This window comes from Pithys albifrons, chromosome 1 (assembly GCF_047495875.1).
Source record: "Pithys albifrons albifrons isolate INPA30051 chromosome 1, PitAlb_v1, whole genome shotgun sequence".
In the NCBI taxonomy this organism is placed as follows: domain Eukaryota; kingdom Metazoa; phylum Chordata; class Aves; order Passeriformes; family Thamnophilidae; genus Pithys; species Pithys albifrons.
The window spans coordinates 120274125-120293244 of NC_092458.1; the positions used below are offsets into that span (position 1 = coordinate 120274125).

Below are 19120 nucleotides of genomic sequence, written 5' to 3' on the forward strand. Positions count from 1 at the left end.
GAAAATGTATGACATTATATTTATATTTAAGAAGTCAGGTATTGCTACAGAAATAGGTACTTTCTTCATTCATATACATTCACATTGTATCACACACACAGACACACAGACACGGACAGACACACACACACACACACAAAGTCAATTCCAGACAGTTGCCCAGGTGCCCTTTAATCATATTTGACATGATTATTTTTAAATTCAAGTGAAATTTCAAAAATTTTTCAGTTTTCAAAGTTAACTGAAGATATGTGACATTTGGGATCTGAGGTCAACGGCACATAAAGCTTGTTAATGCTATATCAAATCCTATCCTGCAGTTTTCTAGGTGAATCTCTTGGGAAATTAGAGAACACTCCTGAGCTTCCAGAACACAAGTAAATTAAAACCAAGAAGCTACTGAAACAGCTATTGTATATTTGTAATTTGACTGACTGGTTGTATAATCTAGATTTTGTGCCCTTCTGTCACGTTTTTAAGTATCACATGACTGAGGAAGGGATGTGATGTGAAAACACAACCTGTTACAATTGAAATGGCTGACAGACATAAACTGTTTTCAGTCAGCTGGAAAGTAGCTTGATGATGTAAATGCTCTTTTGATGACACAGTGAAAAATGGCCTTGGGCATCTATACATTAATAAAAGATACAGATCTGATAAACAAAACACTTTTCTTTTGAATGCTTTTGGTGCAAAGCTGTATGACAGGACAGAAATCTCCCATCCCAAAGCACCATTAAGCAACTTCTTGGAATGTTGTGGTTCTTATTTGGCCACCATCCAGATTTCTTTCCGGGCACTGGAGCACCTCTGACATGTTGGTGTGACACTGCTTTCTGACTGACAGCTGCAGACAGAAGGAACTTTATTTTATGGCAAGCCAGAGCAAAAAGGTTTCGGTGGATTCTGCTGTTTGATTTGTTTTGCTTCTGTTGGGAGAGTATCTTGTTTTCTGGAATTTGAGAAACTGAGAACCACCAGGGCCCTGACTTCATTCTGGGTATTACCTCTGACACAATGAAGAGAGGATTTGGGGACAGGCTGGTTGCTTGGTTTCTTTTACAGAACACAATGAAACAGGTGTTTTTTTTAAATTCTCCATGTATTTGGAATTATCTACTCTCTAATACTAATGTAAAAGTTAATTCATTCCTTAATTAAGTACCCCAGTACTGGAGTTTAAGTGATGGGTTGCCAGCCTATGAGCAAGAGATGAGCCTGGTGCTGATAAGGATTAGCAGTGAGTTTTTGTGGATGTTTAATGCCAGTTTCTTTTACCTCATCTGTGGCAGTGAGGAAGCTTATGTGTTGTCTAAAGACAGATGTGTTTGGTTCTCCTCCCCTTTTTCATTTCAAAGACCATTCACAATGCAGCCAAACATCAAGGACTTTGGATCTTTGGAATTAACATATAGGTATAAGGGAAAAGTTCTTCCCTGTGAGGGTGGTGAGGCACTGGAACAGCTGCCCAAAGAAGCTGCCCCATCCCTGGAATTGTCCAAGGCCAGGTTGGATGAGGTCCTGAGCAACCTGGGACAGTGGAAGGTGTCCCTGCTCATGGCAGGGGAGTTGGAATTATGTGATCTTTAAGGTCCCTTCCAGCCCAAAACCATTCTGATTCTATGAAATAAAAGTAAGAAATATTCTCGATCTGAAAAACATGCTCTATTTTAATAGAATCCTCCCAGGCATGTGAACATCTTTTTCAAAATGTGAATATTAGGCACTTACATTTACCACTTTGACATCTGGATTGCTGCCTCTGCTATCATGCTCTACAGAGTTCATTTGCTTATCCTTCATAGTCATAAACTACAGATTTTGTTCCCAATGCTAAATTTAAGATTTTTTCCTAATTGTTTTTTTTTTGCTGGACATGGATATTTTATTTATTTATATTATTTGTTTTCTTACCAGTTGTCTGCATTTCATGAACACCAATTAAAAATCTTTCCTACCAACTTCCCCTTGTTCCATTTGAAAGTATGTAATTGCTGCTTTAATATTTCTTCCTGACTAGAATAAGGTTTTAAAATTACCTGAGTTGTTATTTGTGATTTTAAGATTTCAAGAACCTAATTACATTTTTAACTTCTAGTAGGTATTTATATTGTTTAGAGTCCCTTTTAAAACACCAATACTCATTACTGTACACTCCATGCTTAAAACAAATGTAACTGAGCCACAATCATTTGCATTGAGGTGGCTCCATTTGTTTTAATATGCTCTTCATCTGGTTGCCTGGATGGAGCCTAATGTTGAATTATCTGAAAGCATATTTGAATTATCTGAAAGCATATTTGCAGTAGAGGAGGAACAGAAGAACTGAACATTTAAAATACATTCACTGTTAAACAATTATCGTTAGGGAATGCAAAGGTAGATGGTGACATTATTACCAAATAATTCATCTATCGGAAAGCCTTAACCTTTAATACATACAAAACAGCTCCTGTTGTTCAGAGAAGTCCATAAAGATCCCAGTCCTAACCTGGAAATGTGTTTTCTGTAGCAACACCTGTTTGTGTAGGGAGTTAAGAATTGAGTGTTCCTGGGCTTTAAGACTATATAGCAGATAATAAGATTACATACCTTCATTATCTAAGCATAATCGTTTTAATTCTCCATATAGTGGGACCCTTACCAGGACAACAAATATGTTGAAAGAGGCAGTTCAAATATTCCAAAAGAAGGAAGGAGGCAAGATTATACCAGCCACCAATTACTGATGATTTTCGTTCCTGTTACAAATTTCCTGGGAGGAATTTGTGTAGGGTTTTCTCTGATGTATACTCACATTCCCCTTAAAACCAAAATATTCATTTTAGTGTTAGAAGCATAATACATGTATGAGGAGTGGACCAAATTTGATAATTTTCAAATTTCTCTCAATTATTTTCAGATTTATATTAAATACTATATTTATGGAAGTTATTCTCTTACCATATATACACGTCACTCGTTAAAGCTTTCATATGCACTGTATGCAAAAAAAATTCTAGAATTTTTGTCAATGTGTTTGTGTGCTGTCAGTGCTGTGAAATCGTTGCTATTGGTGATCTGTTGTAAGCTCTATGATTAATCCATTTACTTTTTTCCTTTTGCAGAGAAAGTATCACTCTGCAAAGGAAGCTTATGAACAGCTTTTGCAGATCGAAAACCTTCCTGCACAAGTAAAAGCAACTGTCTTACAGCAGTTAGGTATGTAAAATTAACTTCTATGTTCCTCTGTGTTTCGTTTTTCCATCTTTGCCTTCAGCAGTGATTTTTAAGGCTCCATTTCCAAAGCGAGTCTTAGACACACTGAGTATGATACGTGAGATTTTTTCACCCAAAATAGAATCTGTAACCGTAGATAATTAAGTAAATAAGAGAGGAGGGAAATAATTTAATTAAACTTAGAAAATTAAAAAGCTCTTGGACTTGATGCAAGTACGTGTGTGACAGGTTTTGGGCAATGAGGGGATGGTCTTTCAGAGAAAGTGCAGCAGTTGGAGTTCTGTGTTCTCTGTTCTGCCTCCAGTAACATCCCTTGAAAAGCCAGGCAAAATGCAGTAAACCAAAATACTCTTCTCTGTTGCAGACTGGAAGAACTTGGCAACTGAAAAATTCACCTTTTCTTTCTCTATAGTTATACTATGTAATGAAAACCTATTTCTTTAACTAAAAGGTTTATCATCAGATTCGAAAAAAGAACACACATTAAAAGTGAAAAGGAAATATTTTTAAGAAATTGTCATTTTCTATATTTATAGAAAGCTGCTAAATAATTTTTAGACCAGGATTTCTAATGGGTAGGATAAAATACTTGTGTTCCATATACCTTATAAAATATTTCCAGAATATTTTGTTAAAATTGTTCAACCCAGTGCAGAACTTCTTCATTCACCTCCTCCATGTTCTTCATCTAATTTATTATTCTAAATATTAATTTAGCCTGCTTATGCCCATTTTTATTTTTTTTCCCCCGTTACATAGTGGTCATTTAACTCAAATTTGTAACTGGCACCAAGTTATGGCCACAATGCTTTCTTACTCTGTGATGCAGGTTGTGTATGAATTTGGAGTGGGATAATTTGTCAGCTGTGACAAAACGTCAGAATTAGTGGGCTAATTTTGAGTCTTCTGTGTGAATCATAAATGAAAATGTGGGAGGAGTTCTCTGCAGGGCTCTGGGTGCTGCTCTCTTTGCTATCACAGGACGACGTTGCTTATATTTCAGTAAGCCCTTTGAATTGTTTTTAGCTTGGTGTTATGTGACCAAGCACAGATTGTCAGCAGTTTCATCCAGAAGGGCTGTACATCTGATCAGTGGAAGACAGCCCTCTTAAAAGAGCTGACCACTTCTTTTTCAGCTCTGTTTGATGTGTGTTGCCACAATAGAAGCAAAGGCACATGGCTGTGTTCATAAAATCCTGCCACAGGTCTCTGTGCGAGCAGTAAGAGCAGTGACTGAGAATTGGCTGCTGTCTGAAAACTGGATTAACTCTCTTTATTCAGTCAGCACAGGTGACCCAGTTTTGTGGTGTGGGGAAAGGGATAGAGTGGTCTTACCCAGAACATTCCAGGTATTGTATGGCCAGACTTTGCGAATGAAGAGTTGGGAAGGGCTCTCCCCACATGGGTGTGCCCTTCCAGCCTGTGCAGTGGATGTTTTAGGTGAGGCACAGCGTGTACAGAACTGGCCCTACTGTTTAAGTCCTGAGGTCCATCTGCCACGGCCGAGCGAGCTTGGACAGTGACAGTGAAGTCCTCGGGACTGTCACAGCACCCAGTACTAACTGGAGCTGACCCTGCTGAGCATCCGAGATCTGACGGGATGGGATGGCAGGGAGGCTTTAACTGCCGTGGGGACAGTGTCTACTAAGACTCGAACTCAGGACCTTGGGATTCAGAGTCCAGAGTGCTCTCCTTTACACCATGGGGCTGCCCTTATTCAAGGAATAATACCATTTCTTTCGCTCTTCGCTGTTAACAGTGGGATTTACCAGTGTGGTGTTTATTGCAGATTTAGTCTTTAGCAGCTGGTAAGAAAAACACCTCCTCAGGAAGCACAGTCCAGGTGGTGCACTGCTGCTTAGAGGAAATAATAGAAGAAAATACCTGCCATCTGCCAGGATGCTGCTTGCAAAACCCAGTCAAAATATTTATTTTTTTAGGGTTTTTATTACTCTTACAGAAAAATCAGTTTGGGCATCAAAACAGCCTTTGTTTATTTTCCTTAGCTAGTTAATGTTTATTGAGACAGAATTTAGGCAAGTTCAGATGGCTTGTGAGAGAATTATTAGTGTCTTTGCTCCTGTAGCTAGTTTCCAAAGCTGTGACTGGAGGAGAGCCCTGTGATTCCCAGATAAACACATCCCTTTTGAGCTGATTTGTGCTGACTTGTTCAGGTAGATGTAACAGTAAGATCTCTACAGTTGGATAAGAGCAGTTTGTTTCTCATTTTTTTTGCCTTTACAATTTCTTTCCAGATAACAATTCTCTTCACCGCTTTGCCCAAAATTACATTACATTAGTGAGACTGAAGATCAGATTTGTCCTGGTATTCCTTCTCCAGTTTTACTCAGCTGTTGCATAAGGAAGAGTGTAAAACCAGCACAAACATCTGCTTAGAGATTCCCAGATTGCTCTCCCAATAATTTTTGTCTAGGGACATTCCTAGATGATGTCCATGTAATTGGATGAGACACCACGAGGTGCTGAAATGGGGAAGAGCTTCTTCTCTTCAGAGACAATGATGTTTTCTGGGGAAAAACTATTGCCACAAGTTCAGCACAAGAGTGATTGATAAGCACTAAAAAGGCCCCTCTACCACGAGCACAGCAGAGGAATTTGTTCCAAATGAGATTGTAAAGACCTGGAAAAGAGCATGAACATTTGGGAAGTATGGGCAAAGTCCTTGGTTTTGTGTATTGTATTAAAAATGCCCCAAGACTGCAAGAGCAGTCAATATGTGGGTTAGGAATTGGGAGTTAGGTCTTTCACATGGGAAACTGCACAGGTTGCCAGGAATTTTCCACCACCTTCCTTACGTACATATTTCACTTTATGCAGAAGACCAAGAGGTGCAGTTTCCTTTACCTGTGCTATTCTAGTGGCAAACTTTTGTTTGCTCTCCCTCTCTTGCTTTCTGCCTATTTCACCTCCCTGCACAGAAAGATAAAACTGGGAATCAGCACGCGTTTCAGCAGTGAAACCAGATAGGAATTGCTGGTTCTATCTCCTAGAAATAGATTTGTTCTCTTTATCAGTGAACCTCAGTAAAGATCTCCTGAAGATACGTTATCTTTCAATCCAACAGGGTTCTGATGAAACATAAAATAGGCACACAACATTTTCAAAGATGCGGGAAGTTGTTTAATGTCTTTTTTTTACCCTTGTTTGTAATCCCTGAACTATTATCTTTATCTCAGGCTTTGCCTGGCACAGCATCTGATACATATATCCTTAATGAACAGTTACGCAAGTGGATTCCAACAACCAACCTCACATAAGCCTTTTTTTCTTAGGGCATGAGTATTTTCTGTATTCTTAAGAACATCAGAGACTTGGGATTTGAATCAAAATCATAGCTTGTTTATGAAATTCACGACAAAAAGCTGTGTATGTTGTATCTCTGCAAAAATCCCTGTGTTCTTTTACTTCCTTTTTTCCCCCCTGATTGGTAGGGTTTTGACTTGATTGATCTCAGTCAGAATAAAGTACTTTTTTTTCAGTACTCCAACCACTTGACTTCTAACCTGACATTTCTTGCAGTCCATGAAATATTCGAACTTCTGCTTGTGACCAGTTTCCTCTTAGAACACCTCAGGCAGATGATGTTCAGCTGATGTGATCTTGTTTTAGATTGCCTGTATTAAAGCTTGGAAGTCTGCAGGAGTATTGTGGTGTCTGGAAACAATTGTGAGCCCAGGGAATAAAAAACAAGCTGTATAGAACAGGTAGAACGAAATACTTAAGGCATAGTCTAATTACAAAGAGTGAAGTAAAACTACAAATACTTACCAGTTCAGTTCTCAGTCTGGCCTACTTTGGAATTTCAGATGAGATCTGAATCTGATCTGATCATTTGAGTGGTATTACCTTGTAGTTAGACTTTATCAAAAAGCTCAGATAAGCATAGGGTGCTGAAGTTTAGCTCACAGGGGATTTCAATGGACATACAGTGCAGGTGTGTCTACAGCTCTGTAGGTAATAAGAGCTTTATATAAACCCTGAGTATTTTATGAAATTGGTATCATAGTGTTCCACAATGGGCCATTTATGGGTGGAGCACTGTAAACACATAGGGACAGTTCTTTGTCACATGTTACATATTACAAGTACTGGCAGAAAAGCAGTGGATTGTTGAGACAAATACATGGATATTGAGCAAACAGCAAGACATTGCTGAGCACTGTGGTATGAAGTGATTTCAGCAAGGCAGCTGCCTGCCACAGAGGATTCCCTTGTTTGTACTCACTGCATGGACAGCAGTGAGGTGGTTTTGTGGCTGCTTGAAGGAATTCCCTCTGAGCACAGAGGCAGATGAGGAGCAGCTTGAGAAGATGATGATGAAGGGACTTTATTTAAACTGGTAACCAAGCCAGGCATCAGTGCTAAAGCAGAGATGTGTTTTAATAGCATGTAAAATATTATTTGGGAGAATGGATTGTAGGAGGCCTTCAGATTGGGGATGTCTAATGTAATGAAGGAAGAAAAGGCCTTTGAAAGAACATGATGTGTGGTTGGATGAATTTGTTCTGTAGATGAGAGGTGATGGCATTTGTCAAGGGGAACGGGAAGGATGTTGTAATGAAGCTGAAATGACAATAATACAAGGAAGATTTAAGTGGAGATGTGAAAATTCTTTGTCCAAATGTAGACATGGGGCAAATAGGAGGATTTAGAGGAAAAGGAGTAAACAACATAATATGTAGATGTTACATGTGCTGTATTTATTACATAATTGATATGTGTGACAGGGTGGCATTTCTCAGTGTCAGGAAAGGTGTCTGTGTTCAGAGGAGGAAAGAGTTAACATTTTCAGGTTTATTTTTTTGTAGTAGAAGATTAAGCAGTTCATAATTATGCTACTAATCTCGTAGGAATTATTTAAACAAAAAAACGCTTTAAAAGTACATGAATGTGATTTTAACTTTAGGTCTTTTTTTGTCCTGTAATTTTAGTATAGATCTTTAAAATTAAAAATTTCATTCATAATATTATATGTAAGTGATTTTATTGTTTGATATTCCTATTTTTAAAGACACACTAATGCTATGAATATCCTGCTGTGCCAAAATATTAAATGTCCTTGGGGAATTGCACTTCTACCATTTATGGATTCTTCTTGTAGGCTGGATGCATCACACCGTGGATCAGCTTGGAGACAAGGCAACCAAGGAAAGCTATGCTATTCAGTATCTCCAGAAATCTCTAGAAGCAGATCCAAATTCTGGTCAATCCTGGTATTTCCTTGGAAGGTGAGAAAAGGCTTTATAAACACTGTAACTAGATTTGTAAAGTTTTTTGAGGATGCTCATTGTTGTGGGTTTTTCCTCCGAATCCTTTCAGAAGAAAAGTGAAGGGAAAGGATATATGTATGTGCTGAAGTCTTAAATTTTCTGGGAAGTGCATAAAAAGACAAGGTGCTAACATACTTGGGATGAATATAGATTAGAAGTTGAAATGAATTATGTTACCCAAGTGATCCTGATTTTTTTGTAGTTACTATTCAGTCTGCACATTTACAGGAATCTGAATATGCCCTGCCTGGTTTTACCTGTTTCTCCTCCTCCTCCTCCTCCCACATCTTCCATTCTCTCTGTTTTTTGTAAATGGTCTGTGAATGTTGTTTGTACCTTTTTCACAGTTCTTTCTCTTTTTATTTTCTCAGAATCCCCCTCCTAATCTCAGTCAGTTTTTGCACTAAAGTACAGATATTTCCCTAGCTATACATCCGTTTATAAAGGTCATACACTTTAACTGCACATTAGGCCAAGATAGTTCTATTTAAGTGTTCTGTTAATTATGTACTTTGAGACAGTATTTTTTACTTGAAAAGTAATTTACTCCCAGATGTAAGTCGTATCAATCTGATGAGTTTTCTTGGCCACCTTTTTAAGAAAATAGAGTACTTCACACAAACCAGCAGTTACTCTTGTAATCAGGTTTGGGGGAAAGCTTTGAGGACAATTCAAGTCCGTATGTGAACAGGTCAGTTCTGTTGAGAAATACATCAGAAAAGAATGAGGCAAAAATGAAAATACTATCCTAGGCTCAGTATCTTCCAGGTGACATTCTTGGAGATTCTGGTCACATAATACTGGAACCTGTTCTTGGTTTTGTCATGCTCAGTATAATCTTCCAGCCATTCTGTAAGATAGGGCCCTTCAGTGTGCAGCTGAGGGAGGAACACAGCACTGAGTGTGAAGGGTCACGTGGAGGGAAAAGGGAAAATACACCAGGGATCATCTGTCTCATCTGATCTTCCACTGGGCTGAAACCCTGTTTTTTCTTAAGTAGTTCCATTCCACATGTCTTGAGCTGGTTGAGTTCTCAGGCAGCAGGACAGAGGAGGCTCCATGAACTCTGTGCTGCAGCTGGAGAGCCCCAGCTCCTGCAGAGCCCCAGCCTACACTGGCCACAGTGAATCCTGGGGCAGTGCAGGTGGGGGGGAAGGGCAGGAAATGGAGTGGAAACGCAGGAAATGGGGCAGAAAATGTAGCTGGAGCATCTCTTACACTTTACAGGGAGGACTGGAGCGAAAATGTTTCTGTGCCCCATTTCTCCCTGGCAGGAGAAGAGGAAAGAAAGTGTGTTGTGGGGTTGTGCATTTACTCTCTTTTCTTCCTCGTGTATTCCCTTGTGTTATTCCTTCCCCTGCTGGTTGTCCAGACTGGATAGTAAGTTGGTTTGAACCCACCTTTCAAAAACATGTCACCACTACCCTTCTGTCCCAGTGGCAAAACTCCATGACCCTGAGTTTTGTTGGGGCCCAATGTTAGTGCTGTTCCAATGAGAGGCTTTATGTATTTGATAACAACCAGAGTGAAACATGTCTATTGGAAATTGGGTTAGACTGTGATTGAAAAGATCTTCAGAAACATTGTATTCAGACTTAATGCAATACTATATTTTGTTGTATTCCTTTCCTACTGTGCCTCAAGAATACCTGAAATAATGTAGTGTGTTTGACAAACATTTGCCTGTACTGTTCTGCTTGGTTTTTATTTTTACTAAAATAAATTTTCTGTTGTTATTTGTGTTTTCAAAGTTGTCAGTTCTTTCTACAACAGTGAAACTTGTTACAAACAGTACAAGGCACAGCTATTGTACCTTTAACTATTAAATATGTATACATAGATAATTGATCTTGGCTTTCTTTGAGGCTTTTAATTTTGAAACAGTAGGTGTTACTCCCTGTGGTCTAATTGTAGCTCTCTTTAATGCCATGGCACCTTTGAATTTGTATGTGAAAAATATTAAAGTAAGAAATTACAAAAAAATTCAGACTAGCATATTTTTTCAAAAATTTGGTGCTCTATATGTGCAGTACAAGTAACTGGTTTGTTGTTCATTACTTGAATGTTATTGAGATGCAAGAAATGCACATAAAAAGCTTCCCAGGCAATCAGGAACCATCCTGATTGGGTTGGTCAATATCTCCCAATAATTCTGTCCTGTAGAACATTAAGTTTTATAACCATGTGTTTGATAAAATAGGTAACTTAGTTGTTTCTTTATAGTGATATCTGTAGATAAATATTGTTCTTACGACTGATAAGGTATCAAAAACGAAACAAATATAAGTCTTTCAAATATGATATGACTGTTTTTTAAAATGCAGTAATCTAGGGTTTAAGTAGTTTTGGTATACTTCTCAGATAAATAATTAGTAGTACATGTTAAGATGTTTGTCTCCTTGTGTCTGGCATTCAGAAATAGCAAATGATGAGTGTGTGTTTGCATGACTTAACATTTATCAGATCAGTCTTGGTAAGCCATCTTCAATGATTACCTTCTATAAATATTACCAAAGTTTTTTTTTTCTTCTCCCAGGTGCTATTCAAGTATTGGGAAAGTTCAGGATGCCTTTATATCTTATAGGCAATCTATTGATAAATCAGAAGCAAGTGCAGATACATGGTGTTCTATAGGGTAAGAATGATTCAGGGTAATACAGTGATATAATTCCATGCTAATATATGTAAATAAAGAATATCAGCTTTTTAACATTTTTGTACACTCATAGGGACTGTAAAGCTTTTTTATTTATACCTTCATGTTGTCAGACTTGTCTGATTTGAAGTTTAAATAATCATAGAATCATAGACTTGATTGGGTTGGAAAAGACCTCAGAGATTATCAAGTCCAACCCTTGGTCCAACTCCAGTCCATTTACCAGATCATGGCACTCAGTGCCACATCATGAATTTGTTTTTGCTTTCCCAGTTTTTTAAAATACTGAATATCTTATCTATAGATAAATTTTGCATGTTAAAATTTTCTGTGTTGTTTCTGTAGTTTATATGTTGCCAAAATTTATTAAGGGATTGGGTTGGGGGGGATGGTTTATGTATATTTGAGTTGTTTGTATTTTGACCATGTTATTAATTCTCGACTTTACTAATCTTTCTATTCAGTGTGCTGTACCAACAGCAAAATCAGCCTATGGATGCTTTACAGGCCTATATCTGTGCTGTACAATTGGACCATGGCCATGCTGCAGCCTGGATGGACCTAGGCACACTCTATGAGTCCTGCAACCAGCCTCAGGATGCCATTAAATGCTACTTAAATGCAACTAGGAGCAAAAATTGTAGTAATACCTCTGCACTTGCAGCACGGATAAAGTATTTACAGGTAAAACTAATGTTTTTAAGAAGGGGGAAATACTCTTCCAAATACACAGCAGAGGGGAGGGGAGAAGTGACACACAAGTTTAACTTGCAGTTGTTTGTGGTGTGAATAACCTGTTTTCATGTGTACTGTAAGCATATCATAGCCTGTAATATTTTATTTCTTCATTTTTAAGTGGAACTTAATTCCTTATAAACCCTATTTTGCACATTTAATCAGAGCATAATGTTTTACATCACTTTGCTTTTTTTCTTTGTATTGTCTACATTTTTAAGTTCTCATAACATACAGTGAGAATTCGCACACACTCTCTTTCACTCTTGTTTGCAATTTCAGAAAAAAGGAATTATGAGACCTCTGAATCCAGAGCTCATCTTTGTTCTGATTCTCACAAAGGTTTATATTCTGGTTACCCTCTATACTTAGCACCTTTCTAAAACCCGAAATTTTAATCTATCCTCTCTTTAAGACATAATTAGCTACAGCATTTAGGAAGATTTCATGGACTTGCTCTTACTAAAGTAGGCTTGTGTTAAATTTGCTTTTTACATAATTTTTCCTAGGCTCAGTTGTGTAACCTTCCACAAGGTAGTCTACAGAATAAAACTAAATTACTTCCTAGTATTGAGGAGGCATGGAGCCTACCAATCCCCGCAGAGCTTACCTCCAGGCAGGGTGCCATGAACACAGCACAGCAGGTGAGAAGTTGGGTTATGTTCTGCAGGTGCCCAGCTTTAAGGGTTCTTTACAATCGGTAGTGGTCAAGCTTATTTTATGGAGCACAGGATTGGCTTTGATTTAAAAGAGGCCTTTGATTTATTTGCAGAGGGATATTAGATCAAGAAGCTCCCTACAATGTGGGAGAAATATGGGGGTACCAATTTAGAACCTTTGTGGATTTTCATGATTTTAAAAGATTTCATCTTAAATAGAAATGCTGCAGTGGTTTAATAATCCCGTGAAAGGTACACATTCCTCCATTGATGACCATATGGAAACTGATTTTTCAGTTATTGAGATCAGCTTCAGAAAATCTACTCGGCCCTTTTAATGTATGGGGGCTGTTAAAATTATAAAATTTTAAAGAAAGCATTAAGAATATATAGAACCATATTTTTGTCTTCCTTCTGTGATTCTTAGGCTTGTAAACCTCATCATCCAAATACTGAACCTGTACTAGGCCTCACTCAAACACCAATTTCACAGCAATCCTTGCCACTACACATGATTCCTTCTAGCCAAGTAGATGACCTGACCAGTCCTGCCAAGAGGAAAAGAACATCTAGTCCAACAAAGGTATATATTCCAATGAACTGGAGCCCCCTACCAAAATTTTATGGAAATATGTATTCAAATGATGCAGCATGCACAGAATTCGTGCCTGTAAATTTTAATCCTTTGGCATCAAGGTGGGGAATGTTTTTAGAAATTTTAAAAAACATTTTTCAGTGATGTGTTCAATAAGATTCCAGTTCAGAGAGGAAGTGCCAAGGGCAGTGCAGATCAGGGGCACTGCAGTCATAGCTGTGTCAGTGAAGAAGTGCAGTTGTAGTCTGATGATGGAGAGGGAGACAATCATGTCATCCTGTCTATTGCCTTTGCTTATATTTAGAATTCAAGTGTTTCATCATCATGTAATAGTGTTACAGTAGATAAAGTATTCAGTTATAAAAGTAGCATACATTTAAGCTAATTGCATAATTTGATTTGCTTGTTTCTCATTATAATATTGGGTATCATTAACTTTTTCCTCAGATACTGTTGGGAATGGTAGAATGAGATTGATGTATGTTAGTTTATGCTTTGTTTATACTGTTATCCTTGAAACAATGACTGGTTCTCTCATAAGTAAGATGAAATCTAGATAGTAAAAGAAATTAGGGTGACCCTTTGGTAGTCACACATTTTAATGTAATGTTTTCTCTCAGAATACTTCAGATGTCTGGAGCAGTGGCCATACAGTGTCACATCCTCCTGTACAGCAACAAATTCATTCTTGGTGCTTGACACCACAGAAATTACAGGTAGGTATGGAAGATCTTCAGAAACTCTGATATATTCTTGTGTCCCTTTCCTTCTTCCTGTAAAAAAAAATAAATCTAGGACATGTTTCAGTTTCACATTTCTGAAATTGAGTGTGAAATGCTTCCCAAATAATTCTCAGGATGTAGTTCAAGTTGTTTTAACATTTATGGTTTCTCTAGGTGAGATTAGTTCTGTAGTAAAATAAATGATCTTTAGCAGAAACTGAACACTTACATTGTATGAATTCCATAATTTATAAAGTAAGAACATACATAAGCTCTATTTTCCTCTGATGTTTTAAAGACAGATATGCAAATTGTCACACTTGTGTGCCAAGTGAGTTTTGTGAGTTGCTGGAATGTGGGGGATATTGAAAGAGGTGTAGAAGTGTTGCAATACCATCCTTTTTTCTCTGAGGTAGCTTCTCATATCAAACTGCATAAACAAACAAGCACATCCTACAAAATGCAGTTACTCAAATGGAATCTGGTGCTGCTTTTCTGTCTTTCATGTCATCTAATACAATTATATGAAATGATAGATTTTAGTTTGGAAATCTTATTTCAGGTCTATTGTGTTGTGGTATTTTGTTGTCTCTCCAGTTCATTAGGGAGTGCTGTGAGCTTCAGGAGGAATTCCATATTTTGAGAGTCAGGCCTAGCTGGAAACCTTTATCCATGTAATGCTGATACTGCTTTTGATGCAAAGAAAAATAGAAGGGAACACAATGCAGAGGCTTAAGACATTCTGATTGACTGAGCAGTGTTCTCCTCAATTCCAATATAGTTCTTCAGCTGTTTCTCTGTCTGAACACTATTGGCTTTATTATACTGTACAATTTTCCCCTCCCTTTTCCTCCCACCTCCCCACTGCTTTGGTCCTTCCTCAGTCATTCCTCTGGATCTCTTTCTCTCCAAGCATTCTCATTAATTCTCTCTGCTTATTTTGTATCCTACTACTTTTTCCCCTATTTACTTTCACCTTTTTCCAGATCCAACTTCCTCCTCAAAGCAGACCTCTCTATCTAAGTACAGTTACTGAACTTGCTGGCAACAGCTTGACAAAATTCCAGCATATATGAATAGGAGAACCAAAAGTACATGATAAAAGAGGAGAGTGAAGAAAACCTTTGTTACATCTTCAAAGTCACTTTTCCAAAAGTGGCAGCTCAGAGGCTGGATGTATGTGACATGTTATATATACATACATGTATATAAGCCTTATTCATTGCAGTCCCCTCCAGAGGGACTTCAGAATGGAAGTTACTGATAATCCAGCAAGCTTGGCATGGATCATCTTTATCCTCTTTTTAAGTCATACCATTTAACAGCAGCAGACTCACTGGTGGAATGATGGGGTGTGCTGAGTAGTTTAAAATGAACACAGAGATCATATTTTTGGTAATAGGTAGTTAAATTTATCAGCTGCAAACAAGATCAGTATTGTCACTTAGGATACTGCTCTCTGTAATTAAGTTACATAGTTTTCTGAGTTTGTTTTTCATATTTTCTGGAGAAGTTTTCATGTGTGACTATAGGTTTAATTCATGATGAACAGTATTAATAAAAAGAACACAGGACAAAAAGGTGTTAAAATACACATAATTATGATAAAAATCCATATAATCATGCTTGAATGTAGTTTTCTTTTACAGTACCAACACATTTAGTGTGGTAATAATTATACTCTCAAATAATTTGGAGTCTCTTTAGTTTTAGTAACTGTTATTAAGGTTTGATTGCAGAATAGTGTATGGAAAGACGTTTGAGTCTGCAACAGAAACCTCAAGTTGATTTCAGCTTTACAAGTGTTGTCTTCATGGGTACTTTCTAGTATTGTATGCAAGAAAGTTATTTTAAAACCCATGCAATATTAACAATTCTGAATCACACTGCTGTTTTTTTAGCACTTGGAACAGCTGCGTGCAAACCGAAATAATCTAAATCCAGCACAGAAACTTATGCTGGAACAGCTGGAGAGTCAGTTTGTCTTGATGCAGCAACACCAGCAGGTGAGAACAAAAATATTTTTTCTCCAATGGTATCTGTTGTGTTTCTTGAATTCTGAAGAATTTCTTTTTTGCAGAGTTCTCACCCCTTTAGCTGCATTACGTTAATTTATCTCTTTTTGTATAAAGGATAATTGTGGATTGGTGGTTGAAACATAATGGGTTTGGCTGTGTTTTATTATAGGGCTGCCAGGTAATGTAAAAGTTTTCAAGCCACACTTTCAAACTAAAGTGAGTGGACACATCTAAAAGCAGTTTTGAAAAATACATACTTGTAGTAAGCAGAATTGCAGCATCTCCTTCCTGTCGTGGTTCATTTCTCTCTGTGTCCAACTTCTGCAGTAAAACACTCACACTGAAGGGCCCAGAAGGAAAGTGTGTTCATAGCTTTACCTTAAACATTTACTCAGCACTTGTATGAGCACAACAGCCATCCTGGTTCTCAAAAGCAGCTGTGAGATGTATAAAATTGGGATTGACTGGTGCAATGAAGTACAGAAACATTGTGTGATCCTTAGTTTCTAAGTTCTGGAGCCAATGTTCTTGTGCTTTGTTCATGTTCCATTAGATGAGACAAACAGGAGTTGCACAGGTACGATCTACTGGAATTCCTAACGGGCCAACAGCTGATTCATCACTGCCTACAAACTCTGTCTCTGGTCAGCAGCCGCAGGTTGCTCTGACCAGAGTGCCTAACGTCGCTCAGCGTGGAATCCGTCCCGCCTGCCCCGGGCAGCCTCTGGCTAATGGACCCTTCCCAGCAGGCCCCATTCCCTGCAGCACAGCAAGAACGCTGGGTAGTACAGACACTATTTTGATAGGCAATAATCACATAACAGAAAGTGGAAGTAATGGAAACGTGCCTTACCTGCAGCAAAACGCACTCTCTCTACCTCATAACCGCACAAACCTGACCAGCAGCGCAGAGGAGCCGTGGAAAAACCAACTATCTAACTCCACTCAGGTACAGCTTCAGTTTGCTCCTAGGGGACACTATGGAGGCTTCAGGGACAAGGCACTGCTTGAAGTCACTCATTTGTAAACTCACATTTTCTGTTCCCTAGAGTTGGTGACCTAGATGCAAATAAAACACTGGGTTTTACATTACTTTGATTGTTAAAAATCTATGTATTCCATCAGCTCCTTTCAGGATAAAGGAGATGATCATAAATCAAAGAGGGCAGTTCCATGTACTGCTCAGCTACCTACCTTTGCAGAAATGTTTCTGAAAAGGAATATTTGTATGTCTTTTTGTTGCTTCTTTAATGTGAAATGTCATGACTTTGATTTCCATGTAGGAGGAATGTGCATATTTCATGGGAAGCTGAATGTTGTCGTTATTTTTGACATTACATTGTTGCCATGATGTAATCATTACCATATTTTGTTCCCATATGATCTTTCAAAATTATATCTAGCACTCAGTAACATAGAGGTACTTGCAGAAAAATACTGTAATGCCAGTTAAAATCCATAGGGATTGAACTGTGTGAGTGAGGGTGTTCTGTGTACATGTGTTAGAACTGAAGATGGAACTTTTTTTTAAAATTCCAGCCTAATTGTCTCTCTTCAAAGACACACCTTATGGATGTAACATTCAGGAACTCTGTAGGAAGATACTTTAATGGTTCAATTCACTTTTACCAGATGGGTTATACAGTTGATGCAGTATTGTTTTCTTCCTCAAAACTTCATGCATGTCTTGTTCAATTAATATTGCATGTTACTTTAATGCTAAAGAATTGAGAGTGGGCTTTGATACAGACATACACAGATGCTTAACTGCACATGCATTGCAAAGGTTGAGAAGAAAGTAAAACATCTTATGTAAAACATGGATATTCAAAACTAAACAGTATTAGGATTTGTAAGTTTCCACTATACAGGTAGTGCTGTTTACATGATTTATAAACATGGCAGGGGGATGTGGAACTGTGTTCACCTCACCACCTCTTGCTTTAATTAGAGAGTTCACCTCTCTGTTTACTCTGTATAAAAGAAGTTCTGCAGTTGCTAGAGAAGTATCTGCTTCGTGCTGGGTGTCTGTCGTGCTTGTTCCAGAAAGTAGGCAAGCAATAAATCACAATAGGAGTTGGCCACTTTCCAACAGGAGATGAAGGTGTTGGAAAGGCTGGGTACCTGCTGCAGAGAAAGCTTGTGCTGCCATTCCCTGTACCCATTTTATCTTTTTTTGGCATTTATTCAGAAAACAAGGTCTCAGCAGAGTTTCTGAGTCTGTAACATTCTCCACAGGTACCAGAAGAACTCTTGATTTAAAAGAACTGTTTATCAGTAATTAAGCTACATAGATGAATTAAGAAATTACATGTACAGGTGTGACATGCATAATGCAGTTTGTAATTAACAAAAACATTTTGCCTATAATACATGTAGCAACACTTCTGAAAGACAAGTGAAAACCAGACTAGAAGGAAACTTCCATCACAGCTGGGACCCTGCAAAGTGGATCCTTTCCAAAAATCTCAGTTACAAATAATCACCAAGTTTTTTACATTGGCTCAAAGCTAAGGAATCTTTTAAACATCTAACAATGTAATTGTAGGTTTGAAAATCTATAATGAAATGTTTAACATAGTAGTTGTTACCCAGAAATCAGCTATGTAAGCATCAGCTTTACAGTCATTGATATATACTATTTATTAGGAAACAGCTCTTTGCATGGTACAATTGATTTGTGCTGTTAATGTCAAGGCTTAGGCTTTCTAAGAGGTGTTATTTCAATTGTGTCCAGTTAATGATCAATAGCAGCATTTCTTTAAAATATCCATGTCAGATACTAGCAAGAAACTATATATTTTCATTGCTATGTATCAATAGATTTCTAAAGTTGCAAATGAATGAAATTCACTGACTGCTACTTATTTAGAAAGTGGGTGGTTATCAGTGGAGTCAGAATGGTTTGATTGCCTTACTTTGATTTATACTCTGTTCTTTTTCATTAAAATCAACTCAGGTACCTGAGCCCATCTGTCTGCTCAATAGCAAAAGAGAAGTGTGTGAGAAAACAGTTTAAAATTTGATTCCTGAAAGAGAAACTACTTAAATCTGCATAAAATCTTTTGAGCACATAACAGTGCAGATCACTGGATTTAAATGACAGAAGAAAGGGAAAAGTTGGAAAGGCTTGTTTGGAAGAGCAGCATGAGCCTACTTGTATTAAAATCAAAACTGATGTGCCTTGATGATTCTTAAATGTCTTAAGAATCCAAAGTCATC

The 19120-nt window shown here is 37.8% G+C and overlaps 1 protein-coding gene across 16 annotated transcripts in view; it reads left to right on the plus strand.

The window, feature by feature from the left end:
* The window catches only part of KDM6A (lysine demethylase 6A), a 158390-nt gene that overhangs the window by 100636 nt on the left and 38634 nt on the right, over positions 1-19120 (plus strand). For 4 of the 16 annotated variants that reach the window (XM_071565818.1, XM_071565833.1, XM_071565841.1 and 1 more), the window contains exons 9-18: positions 1921-1986; positions 3111-3204; positions 8345-8471; positions 11050-11148; positions 11634-11853; positions 12414-12548; positions 12991-13146; positions 13779-13874; positions 15782-15886; positions 16452-16847. In XM_071565818.1, the coding sequence (XP_071421919.1) occupies positions 1921-1986; positions 3111-3204; positions 8345-8471; positions 11050-11148; positions 11634-11853; positions 12414-12548; positions 12991-13146; positions 13779-13874; positions 15782-15886; positions 16452-16847 (1494 nt within the window). The remainder of the gene's footprint in view (positions 1-1920; positions 1987-3110; positions 3205-8344; positions 8472-11049; positions 11149-11633; positions 11854-12413; positions 12549-12990; positions 13147-13778; positions 13875-15781; positions 15887-16451; positions 16848-19120) is intronic. The other 12 variants (XM_071565826.1, XM_071565877.1, XM_071565906.1 and 9 more) reach the window with 7 other exon arrangements.